Here is an 18,170-nt window from a genome sequence, read left to right on the forward strand (position 1 = left end):
ACGCATTGCTCGTCATAAATACTATCGTTAACTGTTTCATAATCTAAAAGGATTTAAAGTATTTATGATCACGCCTGTCCATGTCTCAGTAAATCCACTGTGATGCTGTCGCACAGCAGATGATTTTTTTTTTGCACGAGTTTCCAAATTAGTCATCGGCCCATGTGAACTTTTCCATTTGCCTGTCATGTGGTAATAAGACGTCTAGAAGGCAGAAATCACCTTCGTTCTGGTGCTTTCAACCCTGGACTACATTCCTGAATCTAATTACTTCGTGTGTGTTACTTAACGTAGACGCAGGCGGTGGCGTGTGACGTGAATGGCATCTCAAAGCAATAGCATTTCAAGCTCTTCCTGTATAACAGACTGTAAACAGACTGAACTTATTACGTTATTCTGTGTTTATGCGTTCAGAAGATGAAATAGACAAACGTGAGCTTAAAAATGCTTTTTTGGAGGTTGGGGTGCATTTTTAGAAGGGCTCTGTCATTTTATTTGGAAGCAGGCCAGCAGAAACCAGGAAGAATTTTCCCTTCATCCATTCATGTGGAGTTCAGTGAAGTGAAACGTAATTACTGTGGGATTTGTGTGCGCACTTCACTCAGTTTTCCTCCTTCTACATCTGCCGTGCCTGCTCATCTGTCTTTCTAGTAATTCTTGAGCGCATATGTGAAATCTCTGCAATCACCCTGGCTCTGTCGCAGGCATGAGAAATGTTATGGAAAGAATAAGCTGTTTACGCTGCGCTCTCCAACTTCCTGTCATCACGCAATGCACCGCACGCAAGTGTTTTCCCTTACATATGATGTCCCCACCATTCCCATTAATCTTTCCAGTTAACTGTGTGAATTACAACTCAGTTTCTTACGTCAAGCGCTGGTATTGGAAAAGTACAGGCGTGAAGCGAGTTTCGCTCATTGAGTATGTGCAAGCTCCCTCCCTGCCGGCAGCACAATAGTAATGAGTCCATTAGGGTTTTTCCCTGCCATCTATTTGTTTGTGTGTTTGTGTCTTCAAAAAGCCCTACCCTATCGTACGTCAGAACAAAAACACAACACTGCTTTTGTGTTGCGGCCTCGCTCGGTCAGTCAGTCAAGTGTTCCATTTTTTTTCTCCTCAGTGTCAGGTTTCCTGTTTGCAGTCAGCCTCGGCATACCAGAGGATTCCAATTTACGTTTATCAGCAGCGAGGAAAAACTGAGGAAGCGATCAAAAGGAAACTCCAGGAAGTGCCTCACAGGGGTGTGTGCTGACCAGTGGATTTGTTCTGCATAGTTGAATGATTACTGCGAAGAATTTGCAATGTTATAGAAATCGAACAATTTCCTTTTGAGAAATGGCAGGAAGTATTGTCCGGGGACGGCGTGAGCGAGGGACAGTCATTGATTCTTCCTGGCAATAATCACTCAAAAGGAACATTTTAGCTCTGTGTGTGATCGATAAACATCTGCCACAGAAGCGTTACAGTTGTGCTAAAACATATTTCTGATGTCAACAATGGATCAAAGTGCGATACGGTATAAGGGCCACAAAAAATCCACAGTGAATTTTCCCCGTCCCTTTAGCTGTACGGAGACTTTTAGCATCAGCTTGGCTTTACTTTGCTGTTTCGAATGCTGGCTTTAGACATAAAGAAATATGGAAACCAGAATTCAGTCCTAAAGAATGACCTGTTTTAGGTTATAGGCAACCTAAATGTGCCCTGTGCATCATTTTCCTATGCCATTAGGCTCAAGCCCAACCGCCTGAGCTGAGCTGTTTTTAGCTCCTTTTCCTTTAAGGCCACCTTCCCCTTTAAGCAGACTTTCTTCTTCTTTTTTCTTCTTCTTCTTCTTCTTACAAACGCAAAGCTTTATTCCTGAGAAGTTATAGAAATCCACTAACTTCTCTCTGCGCCATCCTGTAAAGCCAAGAATAGAAGAACCTGCATGAAGAGAGTATTTTTAGTCTGCGCTTCTAATTCTCTCTATGCATACTCTACACACAACATTGTAGTGTGAAATGTGTATATATATGTAAATCTGTATATTAAAATCCGATCAGTAAAGTAAAGGAGAAAGTGACTGGAATTAGTTCAGTGCAGCGTGAGCAGGAGACTGCAGTGACTGAACTGGTGCTGTGCTTTTACCAGCCTTGATTTGTTTATTGCTGACCACTACTTAACCACGATTTAAATACCAGCTTTTATATGAAAATTTACTGAAGCGCCATCCATTTTTTATCCTCTGATCCAACTCAAGGATGCCGCCTGCCCCAGCTGTCACTACTCACTTACATGGACCAGCTTCTCTTTTCTGATCGTCTCCATAATTTTCCTTATAACTGCTTTGATCGTTTGCTCATACCGAGGCTGCTTGTGGCTAGCTCTGAGCTCTGGATAGCTTTAGCATCAGCCACGTTGCCTTTGTTAAAATTCTGGGTGAGGGTGATTTAGGTGTCTGATTAAGATTAGGATTTTCACTTTGGAGATTTTTTCAGTTTTCACTCATGTAGAAAACTTCTAAACATCAGATGATATCGGCCTCTAGCCAATCAATCAGTGCATCTCTGCAGGAGGTTATAAATATAATTCAGGGTGAGGTTGGATGTTGGGTCCTCAGGAAACCCCTTTAGACTTTTTTCCTCTTCAGACGCAGGATTTTAGGTTTTAAGCTGCAGGAGTTGTTTGCTCCTCAGTGCCTGGCATAGTTGTGTGAGGCTGACTTTCTTTCAACATGTATCATGTTTCTGTAGCTCAGTGCCTAATAATACTGATGTTTCTATTCGTGTGTGTTTGTTTTTCCAGAGCTCAATGACACCTTCAGTGACAACAATGACACGGTTGGACAGATTGTCCACTACATCATGAAAAATCAAGGTATGAATTCAAGGCTTTGTGTTTGTTTTTTACATAAGAGCACCTGTCATTTCTGGTTGAAGGTGTGAACCTGTGATTTTGGGGAAATGGCCCCTGTTTGTCCTCCTTCCCTGAAGCGATTACAGCTGGCATTATTGTTTGGTACATTGTCACACGCTACTCGGGAAGGAAGTCAGTTGTGGATTCTGAGCTGTGTGTGTTTTCTCAGACGAGTCTGGCTCAGAAATGAAGCTTTTAGTGGAAGTTCAGGACAACGGCAGAAGAATCTGAGACCATTTGTTAGGACGTAGGTGTTTTCACACTTTCGAGTACAAGTCACACGAGTGTTTCATCTGCGATTTCATCCCATTCCTTCCCTTTGCAGGAAGCTAAATTCATGATAAATCACTGCAAACGCTTTGTAGCGTGTTATCCTCTGTAATCCTTTGTTGAGCCGCATTCAAACGCGGCAGCAGGAGAGACGAGGATCGATGTGGCATCCTATGTCTTTACTGACAGTGTGGATTGTTTTCCACAGCACCAATTAACTTCCCATAACTGTGAAGCGATGTTGAACTCAAAGAAGGGTAACAGCTGTCTGTGACTTTACTCCTTAAGAGAGGATGCTTTCATGTAATAGAAGACGTCCTGTTCCACTTGTTCACCCCCACCAAAGTCAAATATGCACATTTTTTTCCACTGGCCGAGCAGTTTATCCATCTTGATTATTTAGTTTTGAGTTGCTCCGGTTTTGTAAATACTGGCTGTAGATGTTGGCCTGCTTGTGAATAAAATGAAACTAAATTGCAGGAGCACTTTGCATTGTTGTGCTCAAGAAAACAGCACCTCTTCAAGAAGTCACGACCCCGTTACTCAGGAAAAAAGGAATGTTAGCATTATTTTCTTTTTTTGGACTGAGCAGTGTTCCTGTCCTGGCTTAGCTTGAGCCTCGTTTCACAGGTAGATGGACGCTTTCTTGTGCACAGTGATATGACTGGTGAAAGACAGCAGTTCATATATATTTAGTAACCAGGTCATGGCTTCTGCAAGGAGACATTGCTGCAAGAAAGGTGTCATTTAGTTCCATTATGTTCAAGAGAAGACAGCTAGCTGATGGCTCCAAAACTTGGCATCTCACACCGATCTATGGATGGCAACTAGCACCACAGGGCAAAGGAAAAAAAATGTTTTGGGGTTGTTTGGGTTTTTTTTCACGATATGGCCTTTTTAAAAAGTTGAAAAAATGCAGATGACTCAGTCTAAAGTTCAGTTTTAGGTCATTTTTAATCTAGAATTTTTCAAACGAAATATTTACTTCATAGGTTTTCTATTTTTTTTTCTCTCTCATCCTACAAACAGACCAGCTGAGACATTTATTTGCCGTTAGCCGTGATCAGCATTTTAAGAATTAGGTGTTTAACACAGAAGTGGCACTACCTCTTGCAGCGGAGGAGGACAGAAGGATTTATTCAAGTGTTTTTGCGGAGCCCAGTCTGAGTTCAGGATATATGTCTGTTCAAACTAAGAGTCAAAACAGACTTTTAAATGTTAAGGCCGAGAATTATACTGAGGCAGGAGAGGAAAGAGAAGAAAGAGACGGTTATACTTTGAAGATTAAACAGTAAAATTTAGCAGCGTTCTGCACCAGCTGTTAGGACGCTGTGTGTAGTCTAAGAGGCTGGAAAAGTAGCTGTTCACCCCGGTGTTTGGAGGGTTGAGGGCAGACAGAGGACTCGGTCTTTGACAGCGCTGCTCAAACTTTCCACCAACACTGTTACCTCACACCACTGTTCAAATGTACTGGTAGCAGGACACAGCGCTTAACACATTTATCAAAACGCCACCATAACTGAGACAATTATTTACTTGAATTCTCGAACAGGAAAAATTAGTCTTACTGGTTTAATGTTGTGCTTAATTAATTACTGTCAAGAATTCCAGTGTGCCGGCTCAAATTTGGTATAAAATGCATATTTGCATAATGAAGAATAATAATACAGTGGAACCCCGACTTACGAATACCCCGTTTCACGAAAAATTCAAGTTATAAAGGCACTGAGCGGCAATATTTTTGCCCGTGTTACGGTGTTGTGCCAAAAAGTGATTGTCTGCCAAAAAGTGATTTCCGGTATTTGCCAAAAACTGATTGCTCGTATTTAAATTGCTATAAGTAACTTGTTGGGCTATAATATGTGAAACATATGTCAAATGCATCCCTCATGGATGACATAAAGTCATATTGAGCTACAAACAACATTAGTGTAACAAGGTAGAAGCCGCAATCAGTCTTTGGCAGTGACTTTTATATAACCTTTATTTATGCCGTTAAGAAAAGTCTAATTAACATTAAAAATGTCTTTTGTAAGAAGTAGTTGGACAGCAGAAATGGCTCAAATATTACAATAGTTCTGTAAAAATATTTAAAGTGGGGATAAAGGACTGGATTGGTTATAATGTAAGTACAATAACACAGAGTTGTAAAGATACTTGAAAAAACAGATAATTTTTTAATGCCATATATAGCCCCTTTGTAAACGCTGTTCACCGAAGTCTATTTACCAACATAGATATTACACATAAAAAATACACGCAAACATTGGAAATCAGTTTTTGGCAGGCAATCACTTTTTGGCACAACAACGGCAAAATGCCCGTGTAACAAAATCTGCTGGCTCTTATTGGCTGAGCCTTCAATGCCCACAATGACTTCCAAATCATGTGACAACCCCTTCGCTGTTCCACTTGAACAGCGTATTGTTGTTGTAGTTAGCAATTAGCCTGTAGCCTATCGTTCAGCATCGCCTCAGTCAAAACGCGCGATGGGTGCTTCGACTTACGAAAGACCCTCGGGAACGAATTAATTCCGTAAGTCGGGGTTCCACTGTAATATGATTTTTTTGTTTTAAAGAAGTTTTTGACAGGCTTGTAAAAATATTCTGTTTTATTGGTTTTATGACAGGTTGTTTGCTAAATGTAAGCTCTGTATAGAGAATTTATAAATACCATATAGCAGCAATCCCCAGGCCACTGACCGGTACCAGTCCGTGAGTCTCAAGAGTCGAGGCGTGAAATTTAAGGTTTTCAGGGTTTTTATTGTTAACTCGGTTTCCCTGGGTCTTCTCCAGAATTGTAGTTGTGTGTCTTATTTTAAAGACATATTTACACGTTACCATAGCGACCAGAGAGCATTAAGGGGCGGAGAGGAGGACGTTACTCTCAATGTTGTTGGCGCATTTTCAGGAGGACGCTGCTAATAAAGTTACACAATTACACAGTGAAATTACGTTTATTATTATATTTACAAAATACCACAGTTTTTGTCTTGGTCGTATCATTTTATTTTGCTGTATTTATCCGCGACACCTTAAAGGCCTGTGAAAATATTGTCTGACATTAAACCGGTCTGTGGTGCAAAAAAGGTTGGGGACCGCTGCCGTATAGCAGCCATCTATAAGAAGTTATATCATATAAGACTTGAAAATGTGCCATGTCACTGTTGATTCTTTAAGTGTAATTCAATATTGCACTTTGACCCAATCCTGTGATACACAAAGGCTGTATCGTCTCATGATGGTGACTGGCCATCATTGTCCTGAGCTGTACGTTTGCTCTGGGCTGATTCACGGCTGTTTTATGAAGCAGTCATGCTCGTAGGTTTCTGATTATCGTGACTCGCCTACACGCTGTCAGGGTTAGGGTTAGGCTGTAGAGTCAGCACGTCATTGTGCTCTCTTTTTATAAATATCTGTTTTACTACGCCTTCTCTCACCCTTCAACATTGCTCAACTGATGGAAACTTGGCCGATGGTTAAGATTTAAAAGAAATCTCAGTAGCTGTTTTTTTTTCCTCTCTCTCTCTAATGAAAACAGGAAGTTGCTGTGTCCACTCAACATTTTTGAGTCTAAATAAAGAGAGGAGGAATTGACTGCTATAGCATGCACCGCTCTGATGGCTGATCAAACAAAGGAAAACACTGCCCTCTACTGATCAAACAAAGGAAAAGTCACTACCATGTTTGCAACCAGTGGGAAGTACTTGAACATGTACAGTGTGGAAAAACTTTACTAATTTTTATTGGTATTGTTGGTCAGATATCATTTAAAAGTAAAGTTCTTCATTATTTGAAGTTAATTTCACTTTATATTTTCCACCTGGTTTTCCACGCCCAATAGTGGGTCCCACTCAACAGTTTAAGAACCACTCAGCTACACTATTAAGACAAGTAAAGAAGAGAAGAAGATGTTTGAGAGTTTGAAAGCTAAAGTTGCTGAAATGTTTACTGCAGTTTGCTTCAGCAGTGTCACATACCTCACATTTAGGCACATAACTGCATGTTTTTAACCTCAAGATTATGTTCTAGGAATATTTCAGAAAGTCTTTCAGGGAAAGTTGCCTTGAAGTTGAAATCTTCAAAATGATCTTCAGGGAATGTTTTGTAAAGGGTTACAAAAACGTCTACAAGGATAATTTCCTCAAAATTATTCTTTTTCATCCAAAAGTTTACTTTGTAAAAGACGTAAAAGAACATTATCCGTTTCTAAAGTGATGACATAGTGACCCCTTTTTCCAGGTTAGTTTCACTTGGTTTCCAGAGTGGGTGTCATTATTTAGTTAGCAAAAAGTAAGCTAAAATTCAGGAGCAGTACACAGTTCACTACTTCCACGAGTTTAGAGGTTAGCCAACTGCTGCTAGTCAAATACACATGCATGATTAATTTACCATCAGCAAGTGTGAGCACCTCTATAAAAGCAGAGGTTTTGATAGTTTGCTGCTCTGGAGCATTCAGGTGTGTTTAACTATCTGTTAGCACAGTAGCAAGGAGGAAGGATGACGATTTTAAAGAAGCAACTGTTCCTGTCCATCCGTCTGAGAAGGGTTATGAGGGCATTTCCAAACAATTTGATATCCATCAAAGATTATTAACAAATGGAAAACATTCAGCTGTCAGTGATCCCGGGTGTGGGCGACCCGGTAAATTCACTCTGAGGTCAGACCCTCAGAGAAACAAAAACCCAGAAGCTGTATCTGAGACTCTACAGGCCTCAGATGGCATGTTAAATGTTAAAATTCATGACAACACAATTACAATTAGTTACAATAAAAAAACTGAACAAGGTTGCCAGGGGAAACCCTCTTCTAAAAAGCACATGACAACAATGTTTAACTTTTGTAAAGTTGCATCTTAACAAACCACAAGACCTAGCTAGCGCTATGTTTGGAGGAAACCAAATCAACCATATCACCACAAACACCTCATACCAGCTGTGAAGCACGGTGGAGCAGGGGTGATGATTTGGGCTTGTTTTGCAGCCACAGGACCCGGACACCTGGCAGCCACTGAGTCGACCAAGAACTCCTCTGAATACCAAATTATTCTAATGTGAGGCCGTCTGTCTGACAGCTAAAGCTTGGCTCAAACTGGTCATGCACAATGATCCCACTGTAGCAAATCTAGGAAGGACTGAAATTAAGAGAGCTGTGCATGAACCAACAATAGGCCAACATTTTATTTTCTTTCTTCTGACCACTACTCTTGCTAGGGCCTTCTTCTGGCAAAAACAAGTAGATAATGTTTTTGCACTAAAATTAACATCCGTTCACAGAGGCTTCCTTCATGACACGAGGAGGAAATTTGAGGCAGACGTTTGTGAACGCTGATGTGAAATCTTAACATGAAACTCCTACGTCCACCTACATGAGTCATCTGTGTTTGTTTGTGTGTGTGCAGCTCATTTGTCTCAAACTCTGCACAGATTTCTTTATCTGTGTACACAGCGGGCTGTCAGTGAAGTCAGTGAATGCATCGAGGCCTGGCCTTGGGGAAATGTGTCTCTGGGAGCAAATTATGTAAATCTGCGCCTGAGCTACTTTGTCTGCAAGCAGAGGTCGGGCGCTGTTGATCGTGCGCACTGTGAAAATTTTTCAAACTTTACCTCCGAAGACTGCGTTCTCGACGGTTATGTGGAAGTTTGAAACTTTTCTGAGTCACACTCTGAAGCAACTTTGCTCCAGACAAAGGTTTTCACGGTCTGGCAGATTCCTCCCACCCAGCCGAGGTTTTCTGTGTACAGTTGTTATGTGTTCAGTGATTGCATGTGATGTGCCGTTTCGCTGTGTTAAAGAGTTAATCTGCTCGAGCCATCTTTCAATAAGCGCTCTGCTTTTGAAGTCACTGGAGCGTACTCCTCACTAATTCCCAACACGACTTTTATCTCCCCCGTCTCTCTCCCTTTTTTCCCCCGTCTTTATAAGCGTGTAACTTTCTCTCTCTCTTTCTCCCTCTTTAGCAAACTCTGATGCCCTAAATGCCATGATTCATGAAAACAGCATTGATTCAGATGGGTAAGTGTGATCTCACGCTGTGAAGAACAAATCCATCTGTTATTAAAAAGGCTTTCTGTCTGTTAATTGGGCAAAGACTCTGTGTACTAACTGGCTTGACCACCAGGTGGCACCATAAGCCTCCTTGAGACTCTATGTGTCTGAGTGTGTCTGAACTGAGAGCATTCAGAGCAGGACAAGAGGCAATGAGGCCACAGTTTCCTCCTGATCCTATCCACATTGGCAGGGTCCGATTGGGGACACGTAGCTGGGGACCATTCCCAAAAAGCCACTGTGCGCCACTTCACTGTATTGTGGGATTATTAAAACATAGTAACTGGAGCTGCTGACATATTTCCTCATAAGATTCTTGGCTGTAAAATCAAGTAATTAAACAGAGTGAAAATATAAGAAATGCTGGAGGCTTAAGAACAGCAGAAGCGTCGGATGGTTAGTCAGTCGAGTCACTTGTCACTTATCACTTGTTAGAAGAATAATGTTCACTGTAGACTTTGAACTTCTGGTCAAATATAGAACTATAGACATTTATAGATCAAATCCACAGTTAATTGTTGGTTAACAAAAACTTGGCCTTAGCAGATGGCTGCCTCTCTCTTAGCCTGGGTCTGCTGGAAGTTTCTTCCTCTTAAAGGTAAGTTCTTCTTCCCCACTGTCACCAAGTGCTTGACCAAAAGGGATTGTTGGGATTTTCTCTCTAGTATTGAAGGGACTTGACTAAGCAATACAAAGCATCTTGATGTGTTTATTGATGTGAATTGACTTTATATAAATAAAATGGTATTGAACTAAATTAAATTAACCGACAAAATAAGTGAGAGTAACTTTTGAAGTTAGTAAACCTTAGAAGGTCTTTCATATATATAGTGTCTAATCTGTTAAGCTGAGTTATTAGCATATTGGCTGTATAACTTTCTAGTTTGGCTAAGGGTATTTGTAATTTATACAGTTAAAAATGTGTATTATGTAGCATTATTAAAACAGTTTTATGACAACTAAACTCATCATCATAAATGTCTTTTCTAGTAGTAGTTTGAAAATAGAATAGAATAAATATTAGATTTTGTTGCACATGTACAATGATAGCAAAGTCCATTCTAATCTGAAATGTGATGTTACCTTTGTTTTGTGGTTCCCCTTGTGTGTAAATCAGGCTGCCAAGCAAACTGATCTGATTTAAACTTTTGTTTGGTATTAGCTTTAGCTTGATGTCGCAAATATAGAAAGTTCCCGTTTTAAAAACCTTTAAGTTGTTTTAGGGTCAGTTGAAAATATAAAGAAACTTACATAACATAATGCTAACTAGCTTAAGTTAGCTTAAGTTGGCTAGCTAAAGCCAAAGTCCTTTGAGTCTTGCCACTTAGCAGTGCTATGAAATACCTGAAGTTCCTTATTTGGTGGTCATTTTGGACTATTTGAATTAACTTTACTTTTGAAGGTCACCACAGCATAAAAGCTATATCTAAAGAATCGGCAGTCAAAACTTGTTTAGCCATTTGATCTGAGCTGCCTCAAATAACATTCAAAATGTTTTTCGTAAGATGTTTTGACCAGTAAATGTGGAAAGAATACTGTTGTGTATTCATCACCCACTTTCACAGTGTAGATGGTGGTAAAAGATATATATCTGCTACATAAATTTTTTCCCATAGATTATCATTCTTCATTGAATAGCAGGTCTCCATGTTAAACGTGTGTTGCGGCTAACAAAACACAAAGCTGTTGGTCTGCTAGAAATCACACTATATACAGTATGAGACAAGAATTATTACATTAAATCACTTCTAATAGCTGCTCTTGAGATTAAATGGCATGTCTAGTATACCATGTGAAAACTGGGTAGCTATGAGCTAAAGCAGCTTTAGCTTGCTGCCTGTGGCCAGGATCACCCAGTAGTATAAAACCTGATGGCCTGAATGCATATGGAGTGTCTCCCACCACCCGTAAAAGAGCTATGACACGGTGGAGTGTGGAGGTGACGTAAAGACATTACTGGGAGTTCATAAGAGCTTGTTGTGCAGCTTTAAGTGCAATAAAAGCTGCTGATAGCAGGGAAACAAGCCACGGCTAGACCACTAGTAGCTCTCCCGCTGATAGCGTTACAACTGGACTCCCCCAACCAGCAAACACAGGATGATGGGCTTTGACCTAATACTCCTCTATAATCTAGCAGACTTATTTTGGTGAGGTCGCATGCAAGCCTGTAACTTAATGTCTTTACTCCTTGGAGCAATCATACCTCCAACAGAGAAAATCAGTGCAGGGGAAACACCGCTCACCATCCCACATACAGAGCCATGAGCAGAGGAGTGTACATTAACAAGTGTAGTGGTGCTTTGCCTCTAATACAAGGGGAGAAGGAGTTGGGCAGATAGATGGATTAGAGGAGGAGATGCTTGTGACAGTAGGAGTCTAAGTAAATCGAGTTAGTGGAGTATGTTTCCCCCTCTCTGTATCTCTCTCTCTCCTGCTGTCATCTTTCTCTCTCCGCTTCATATTGTGCTGGGCGGAAAGGAGATAAGAGAGGAAAGGTGTTTTCTTTTGTTGGGAGAAAACAGTGTGGATAAATGGTAGCCGTGTTGCATCTGTCAAGGATTAGGTACTGAGGTATTCTGCTGTGTCACACCGAGTGTCCTGTAAAAAGCGTATTAATACATAAAGGGGAAAAAAACTAGAAAAATCTGAATTGACACACAATCCCCAGCGTCACTTTCATGTGTCTCACTTCTTCAGTTCTCTCTCCAAATGTTTTCCTTCACATATTTCCACCCCTAGTTTGCCTTTCACTTTTTCATTTTGTTCAGATGGCTCTCTGTGGTAGTTTCTCCTGCTGTTATGTCCCACATCTGTCTTTCTCTCTCGCGCGCTCTCAGCCAGGATGGGCAGCCTGCCAGTGGATCACTTAGAGATGGCAGAATAGGAGGGGAAGAAAGGATATCAGTGGAGGTAATTTATTGGATACTTGGAGAAGGAGAGAGGGAGGAAGCAAGAGAGAGGGATGGAGAAAAGGCTTCAAGGAGGAGAGTGACTGACTGTAGTATCGCCAGGGCTCACTATCTGCCTCTCCAGATTCAGTGCTTAACTTCCGTTCTCCTGCCATCAGTCCTCCACCACCTCTCTACCGTCCTTTAGTCCCTCTCATCATCTTTCCACAGCAGTCCCTGTTCTCGTCACTTTATCTCCAACATCACGTCTTTTGTTCTTCCGGTGGACCAAAATCACATTTCGTACCCTATTATTGGCCAATGACTCCGTCTGCAGTGGCTGCATATGTTTATGAGCTGTCACATTTCTTGGAATAATTTTTAAAAGGCATTAAAGGCTTTCAATGTCCCAATAACCAGATTTGTTGAGGCTTAAAAGTACATAGTGCTCATTAAATTCGATTTAATTTTATTTATATAGTGCAATATCAACATCAACAATAACAACTCTCGTCTAAAGACCCTTTTTATCCATCCATCTATTCTCTTCCGCTGTCCTTATCAGGGTCGTGGGGGGGCTGAAGCCTATCCCAGCTATCATAGCTACCAGAGCCATGAGCACAGGTATCAGCAAAAAGCAAAGATGACGATTGATTCTACTATAGAAACATGAAGAGGTAGAAGCTGAGGCTTTAAGCTTCATCACTGCCTTTGTTACCTGTTGAAGTTCAGGCTCTGGCTGCTGGGCTGGGGTCTGCATGTGCTCGGCTTTACCATCACTCTAGGTTCTTGGCTAGCTTAGTGTTAGCGTGCTGTCTGTGCAGAGGCTTGCAAAGAGCTGAAGCAGTAGAATGCAGCTGTTCCTGTCCTGGACGCACACGAACTGAAATCAGCTGATTGTAGCAAGTACACATGTTTTTTTTTTTTCTTTTCTATTTGCCAGGCATGGATAATCTTTGTAATACAAGTCACAACGTAATTTTAACTGTAGCACGATTACTGAATTTAGTAAGATAACGCATTACAATACTGCATTACACAAATATGTAACTTTGTTCCAGTAATGCCACCTATGCACCCAGCACTGGTAAAGACTCCACAGTATTAGAAAAAAAACCCTCAACAAAGATGGCCTCCTTTGAGCAGCACTTGGTGACAGTTGATAGTTGTAGTTGAACTACTTTTAAAAGGAAGAAACCTCTAGCAGAACCAGGCTCAGGGAGGGGCAGCTATCTAATTCAATTCAATTCAATTTTATTTATATAGCGCCAAATCACAACAAATGTCGCCTCAAGGCGCTTCATAGATACAGAGAAAAGCCCAACAATCATATGACCCCCTATGAGCAAGCACTTTGGCGACAGTGGGAAGGAAAAACTCCCTTTTAACAGGAAGAAACCTCCGGCAGAACCAGGCTCAGGGAGGGGCGAACATCTGCTGAGGGGTGAGAGAAGGAAGACAGGATAAAAGACATGCTGTGGAAGAGAGACAGAGGTTAATAACAGATACGATTCAATACAGAGAGGTCTATTAACACATAGTGAGTGAGAAAGGTGACTGGAAAGGAAAAACTCAATGCATCATGGGAATCCCCCGGCAGCCTACATCTATTGCAGCATAACTAAGGGAGGATTCAGGGTCACCTGGTCCAGCCCTAACTATATGCTTTAGCAAAAAGGAAAGATTTAAGCCTAATCTTAAAAGTAGAGATAGTGTCTGTCTCCCGAATCCAAACTGGAAGCTGGTTCCACAGAAGAGGGGCCTGAAAACTGAAGGCTCTCCCTCCCATTCTACTTTTAAATACTCTAGGAACAACAAGTAGGCCTGCAGAGTGGGAGCGAAGTGCTCTAATAGGGTGATATGGTACTACAAGGTCATTAAGATAAGATGGGGCCTGATTATTTAAGACCTTGTATGTGAGGAGCAGGATTTTGAATTCAATTCTGGATTTAACAGGAAGCCAATGAAGGGAAGCCAAAACAGGAGAAATATGCTCTCTCTTTCTAGTCCCTGTCAGTACTCTTGCTGCAGCATTTTGGATTAACTGAAGGCTTTTCAGTGAGTTTTTTGGACATCCTGATAATAATGAATTGCAGTAGTCCAGCCTGGAAGTAATAAATGCATGAGGCGACGGGCTGGGTGTGAGGGGAGGGAGGACAAAAGTCACGCTGTGGAAGAGAGCCAGAGATTAATAATAACTAATGATTAAATTCAAAGTGGTGTGAGAACACACGGGGAGTGAATGAAGAAGAAACTCTCAGAGGAGGAAGCTGGAGACAAACATCATGTGACTCGACACCCTTCGTGTCTGCGTTGCTTCTATTTGTGGGCTTATCTAATTGTTTACTTATGGTGTGTCTGAAACTTCACCTGCAGCCAAACTCGGTGCAGAAAACTGCTTCCATTTTTCTTTAAAGATAATCACTGAGGGTGATTGTTCTCAAAGAGCTTGTCAGTAATTGTTTTGAAGTATGAAATATTGATGTGTCATTTCTGCAGCGGCGGGCTGCGATAAGGGAAGCACTGCAGAATTCAGCGAGCTTAAATGCTCTGGGTAAAATGGACTGAAGTCTTTAGCTCGTGTTGGGGTTTGTTCCTCTTACCTCACATTTTGGATGTTTACAGTTGTTGACCTATAAAAGATTTTAGTTCATTTCACAATATCAATATTGTATAATTAATTCATGAAGGCTTTTAAAAAGTGGCAAACTGAAGAAAGAGCTGCGAGGATCACACATTTCTCCTCCTTTATCTTCAAGTCCTCCGCTCACCCCCATCTCCCCCGGCACTCCCACTCCTCCAATGACACCTGTATCGCCGGGGGCGCCCCCGGGAGCAGCCAAGCACACCTGTAACCACCTGCACACCATCGGGGGCCTGGGAGGCAACAAGAACATCTGCACCCGCTGCAGCCAGAAGAAATGGCCGCTAATGAGGAAGCCGTCGGCCCGCAAAGCAGAGCTGCGGCACAGTCACTGTGTGGAGGTCACAGTCCTGGCTGTAGGCAGGTGGGCAAGTGTGTGTGTGTGTTTGAATCATAACTGAAGGACAAGACTGGGTGTATTACTGCCTTTTGATGATTTTCCTGCCTTTAAAATGTTCTCAGAATCGCACCACGAGGTGGTTTAATTAGCAGAAGTAAATGAAAAATGACACACTGTTTGCCCCAGAGGGACACTAGGCTTGAGTGCACACAGACACACACACGGTGCTAACAATCAAACATTAACTCTCGAAAATATTCACACTTCATTTAAAAGGCACAAGCCTCTCCTGCACTTTGATACCACACTGGGAGGTCAGAAACTTGTGGTCAGACTGCTCCACGTGCCACTGTTAGCAGCACAGGTCCTCACAAAACTGAGACACAAACATTAATAAGCAGACTTCTAATATCTTATTCAGGATATCACCAGGGCTGTCATGTTGACTAGTGAGTGTTCACCTAACTCTAAAGCTTTAATCGATGACAGGAGCTATTCTTACAATTTAATAGACATCAAGCTGCTTGCAGAAAGCATGTGTATTTGGTCCCCTTGTAGAAAATCATCACAACCACAGACGGTATAAAACATGACCTGGCTTCAGGTTGGAAAAACAAATCCTGAAGTACCTGCATTCTCTCTTAAAGCCACCAGATGGCGATAGCTGTGGTTCCAAAAAGAGTTCTGGTCCTGTAGAATTGTGTGAGAAAATTAGTTTCTGATATTACATGCTTATTGGCTAATGAGTTGTGGCTGACAAGTCATTAACCAGCGAGAGACATTTTGCAACAAATGTGAGGGTACCATAGACAGATAAAACGGTGGAATCACAGTGATGTCACTGGTTAGTGTCCTATTTTTTTTTAAAAAAGTAAAAGTATCAAGCATTTTTGCTGTCGCCTGCTTGTTGTTTAGAAACTGGACATGGCAAGGAGCAGCTCTGACTGAGCTGTGAGAAACCATAGACACTGCATGTTCATTGGCGAACAACTTTTGATTGAAAAGTTGTTCGCCAATGAACATAATCCTATTTTCTGGCTCTGGTATTGACCTGAAACTGGCAACTGAGCGCATAATGTAATCAGAAAGAGAGCAGAGGGCTGTTGAGGAGGACAAGTCGCCCCCTACTGGTCATGAGGGCAAAGGATGCAGCTTTAAGGCACTTCTCCACCGGGTTCACCTATGTCCATCTTTTACAATGTCTGTGCATGGAATTTGGACACCCTCATTATCAACCTGATGATCCTGCAGTGTGCAGGAATTTTTCTGGTTCTTCTTGTGTTTGTGTTCAATGTCCAGACTTTTAGTTTCAGTAATTATAAGAAGCATTCACCACAGTGAGAATTAAATCCTGGCAGTGTACTCCCATCATAAATCTAGTCCCGCTGTGTCCTAGATCCAGTTTAAAGTAAAGAGACCATTTCTCAATCCACCAGTGAGGCCGGGAAAGTGTGCAGCCTCTTCGCCATCACGCAGCCTTCCTCAATGTCCCGCTGAGAGCTGATTGGGATGCGAAGAGGTTTCTTTTCATTTGCGCACTTAGATGAATGCTGCCGTATGCAGAGGGGTCAGCATGACCTGGATACAAATATTCATTTGCTGATTTAATTAAAGCTTTAGAGTGGGCGGATGAGAGAGATGTCATGTTTAGGTGAGTAAGAAACCAAGAAAGAGTGTGTGTGTGTGTGTGTGTGTGTGTGTGTGTGTGTGTGTGTGTGTGTGTGTGTGTGTGTGTGTGTGGCTCTAAGAATGGCTTATGACCTGAGTTTCTGTCCTAGATCATTCAATAACAGACCATTTTCTGTTTTTAACTTGGTCTTTTTCCATGTTAATATAATATTTATGAAGTGCCACCTAAATTCTCTTTTATTTTTAGGTAAAAATACGATTCTTCATACACTCTACTGTATATATGTAGTCATTGTCATGTCAGCTGCTTAAGAACAGGGGTTTGAGCCAGCTCTGCGAACCTGGACCAGCTCTCTCATTTGGATCACAGGCTGCACAAACATTCAAACCCTTCTATCGTTCTCAGGTTCCGCGTGACAAAGTGTGAAAAACCAGCCAGGGAGCGGCGAACTCTGCTGATATTAGATTCTAACGGGAGCATCCCCGCATCGCCCACAGCGGTGGAGCCGAAGAGTCGACCAACATTCAAGTTCCCTCAGGTGTGTGTGATGAAAATGTTACCTGTTTCTGCTTTTGTCTTCCCTGCACAAGAGCTCCGTTTCTTATGTATCCATAAATATTTGTGTGCACATATCTCACATTCCTCTCTTTATAATATGCACTACATTACTCAACCATCCACATCATTGCATTTAGTTGTTTCAGTCACTTCAATAACCAAAGGTTTATAAAATCAACCACCTCACTGCTATGGTGTGGGGCTGATTTTCAGCAGTTGGTCTCAGCCCTTTAATGCTTCAGCATACCGAGATATCTCGGACAATTTCACGCTCCCAACTTTGTGGGAACGGTTTGGGGATGACCCTTTCCTGTTCCAACATCACTGCACACCAGTGCACCAAAGAAAGGTCCATAAAGACATGGATAAGAGAATTTGGTGTGGAAGACCTTGACTGGCCTGCACAGAGTCCGGACCTCATCCTGATCCAACACCTTTGGGGTGAATTAGAGTAGAGGCAGTGAGACAGGCCTTCTTATCCAACATCAGTGTCTGACCTCACAAATGTGCTTCTGGAAGAACAGTAAAAAATTCCCATGAACACTCCTAATCCTTGTGGAAAGCTTTAGAAAATGCCTGAAGGTACTGAACTATACGCGACCTGTCATTTCGGCTCTAAACTTTGTGCTTTTAGGTAACAAGTCAGTAAAATGCCTGCAACACTTAAAGTAGAAGTCTGCAAACACTCAGGTCCAGATGGAGATTTGACCTCAAATGCAGCGTCTTCTAGTGAATAAATATAAACACATGGCACCACAGAGAAATATTACTTCTAGTATTTTCAATAAGAATAAATGAGATGGAGTAAACGCTGCATTCATGGACAGTAGTTTTTAGTTTCTGTTCACTGATGCTGTTTATTGCAGTGGCTGTAAGAAAAAACGAATAAACGAGTCTT

General features: G+C 41.7%; 1 protein-coding gene across 1 annotated transcript in view; it reads left to right on the forward strand.

Annotated features, from left to right (window-relative positions):
• rell1 (RELT like 1) overlaps nucleotides 1-18,170 on the forward strand; it is a 40,775-nt gene that overhangs the window by 12,457 nt on the left and 10,148 nt on the right. The window contains exons 3-6 of the mRNA XM_085139933.1: nucleotides 2,785-2,856; nucleotides 9,125-9,179; nucleotides 14,860-15,108; nucleotides 17,120-17,252. Of these exons, the coding sequence (XP_084996059.1) occupies nucleotides 2,785-2,856; nucleotides 9,125-9,179; nucleotides 14,860-15,108; nucleotides 17,120-17,252 (509 nt within the window). The remainder of the gene's footprint in view (nucleotides 1-2,784; nucleotides 2,857-9,124; nucleotides 9,180-14,859; nucleotides 15,109-17,119; nucleotides 17,253-18,170) is intronic.

Source organism: Neolamprologus multifasciatus, chromosome 3, assembly GCF_963576455.1.
Source record: "Neolamprologus multifasciatus chromosome 3, fNeoMul1.2, whole genome shotgun sequence".
Taxonomy (NCBI): Eukaryota; Metazoa; Chordata; class Actinopteri; order Cichliformes; family Cichlidae; genus Neolamprologus; species Neolamprologus multifasciatus.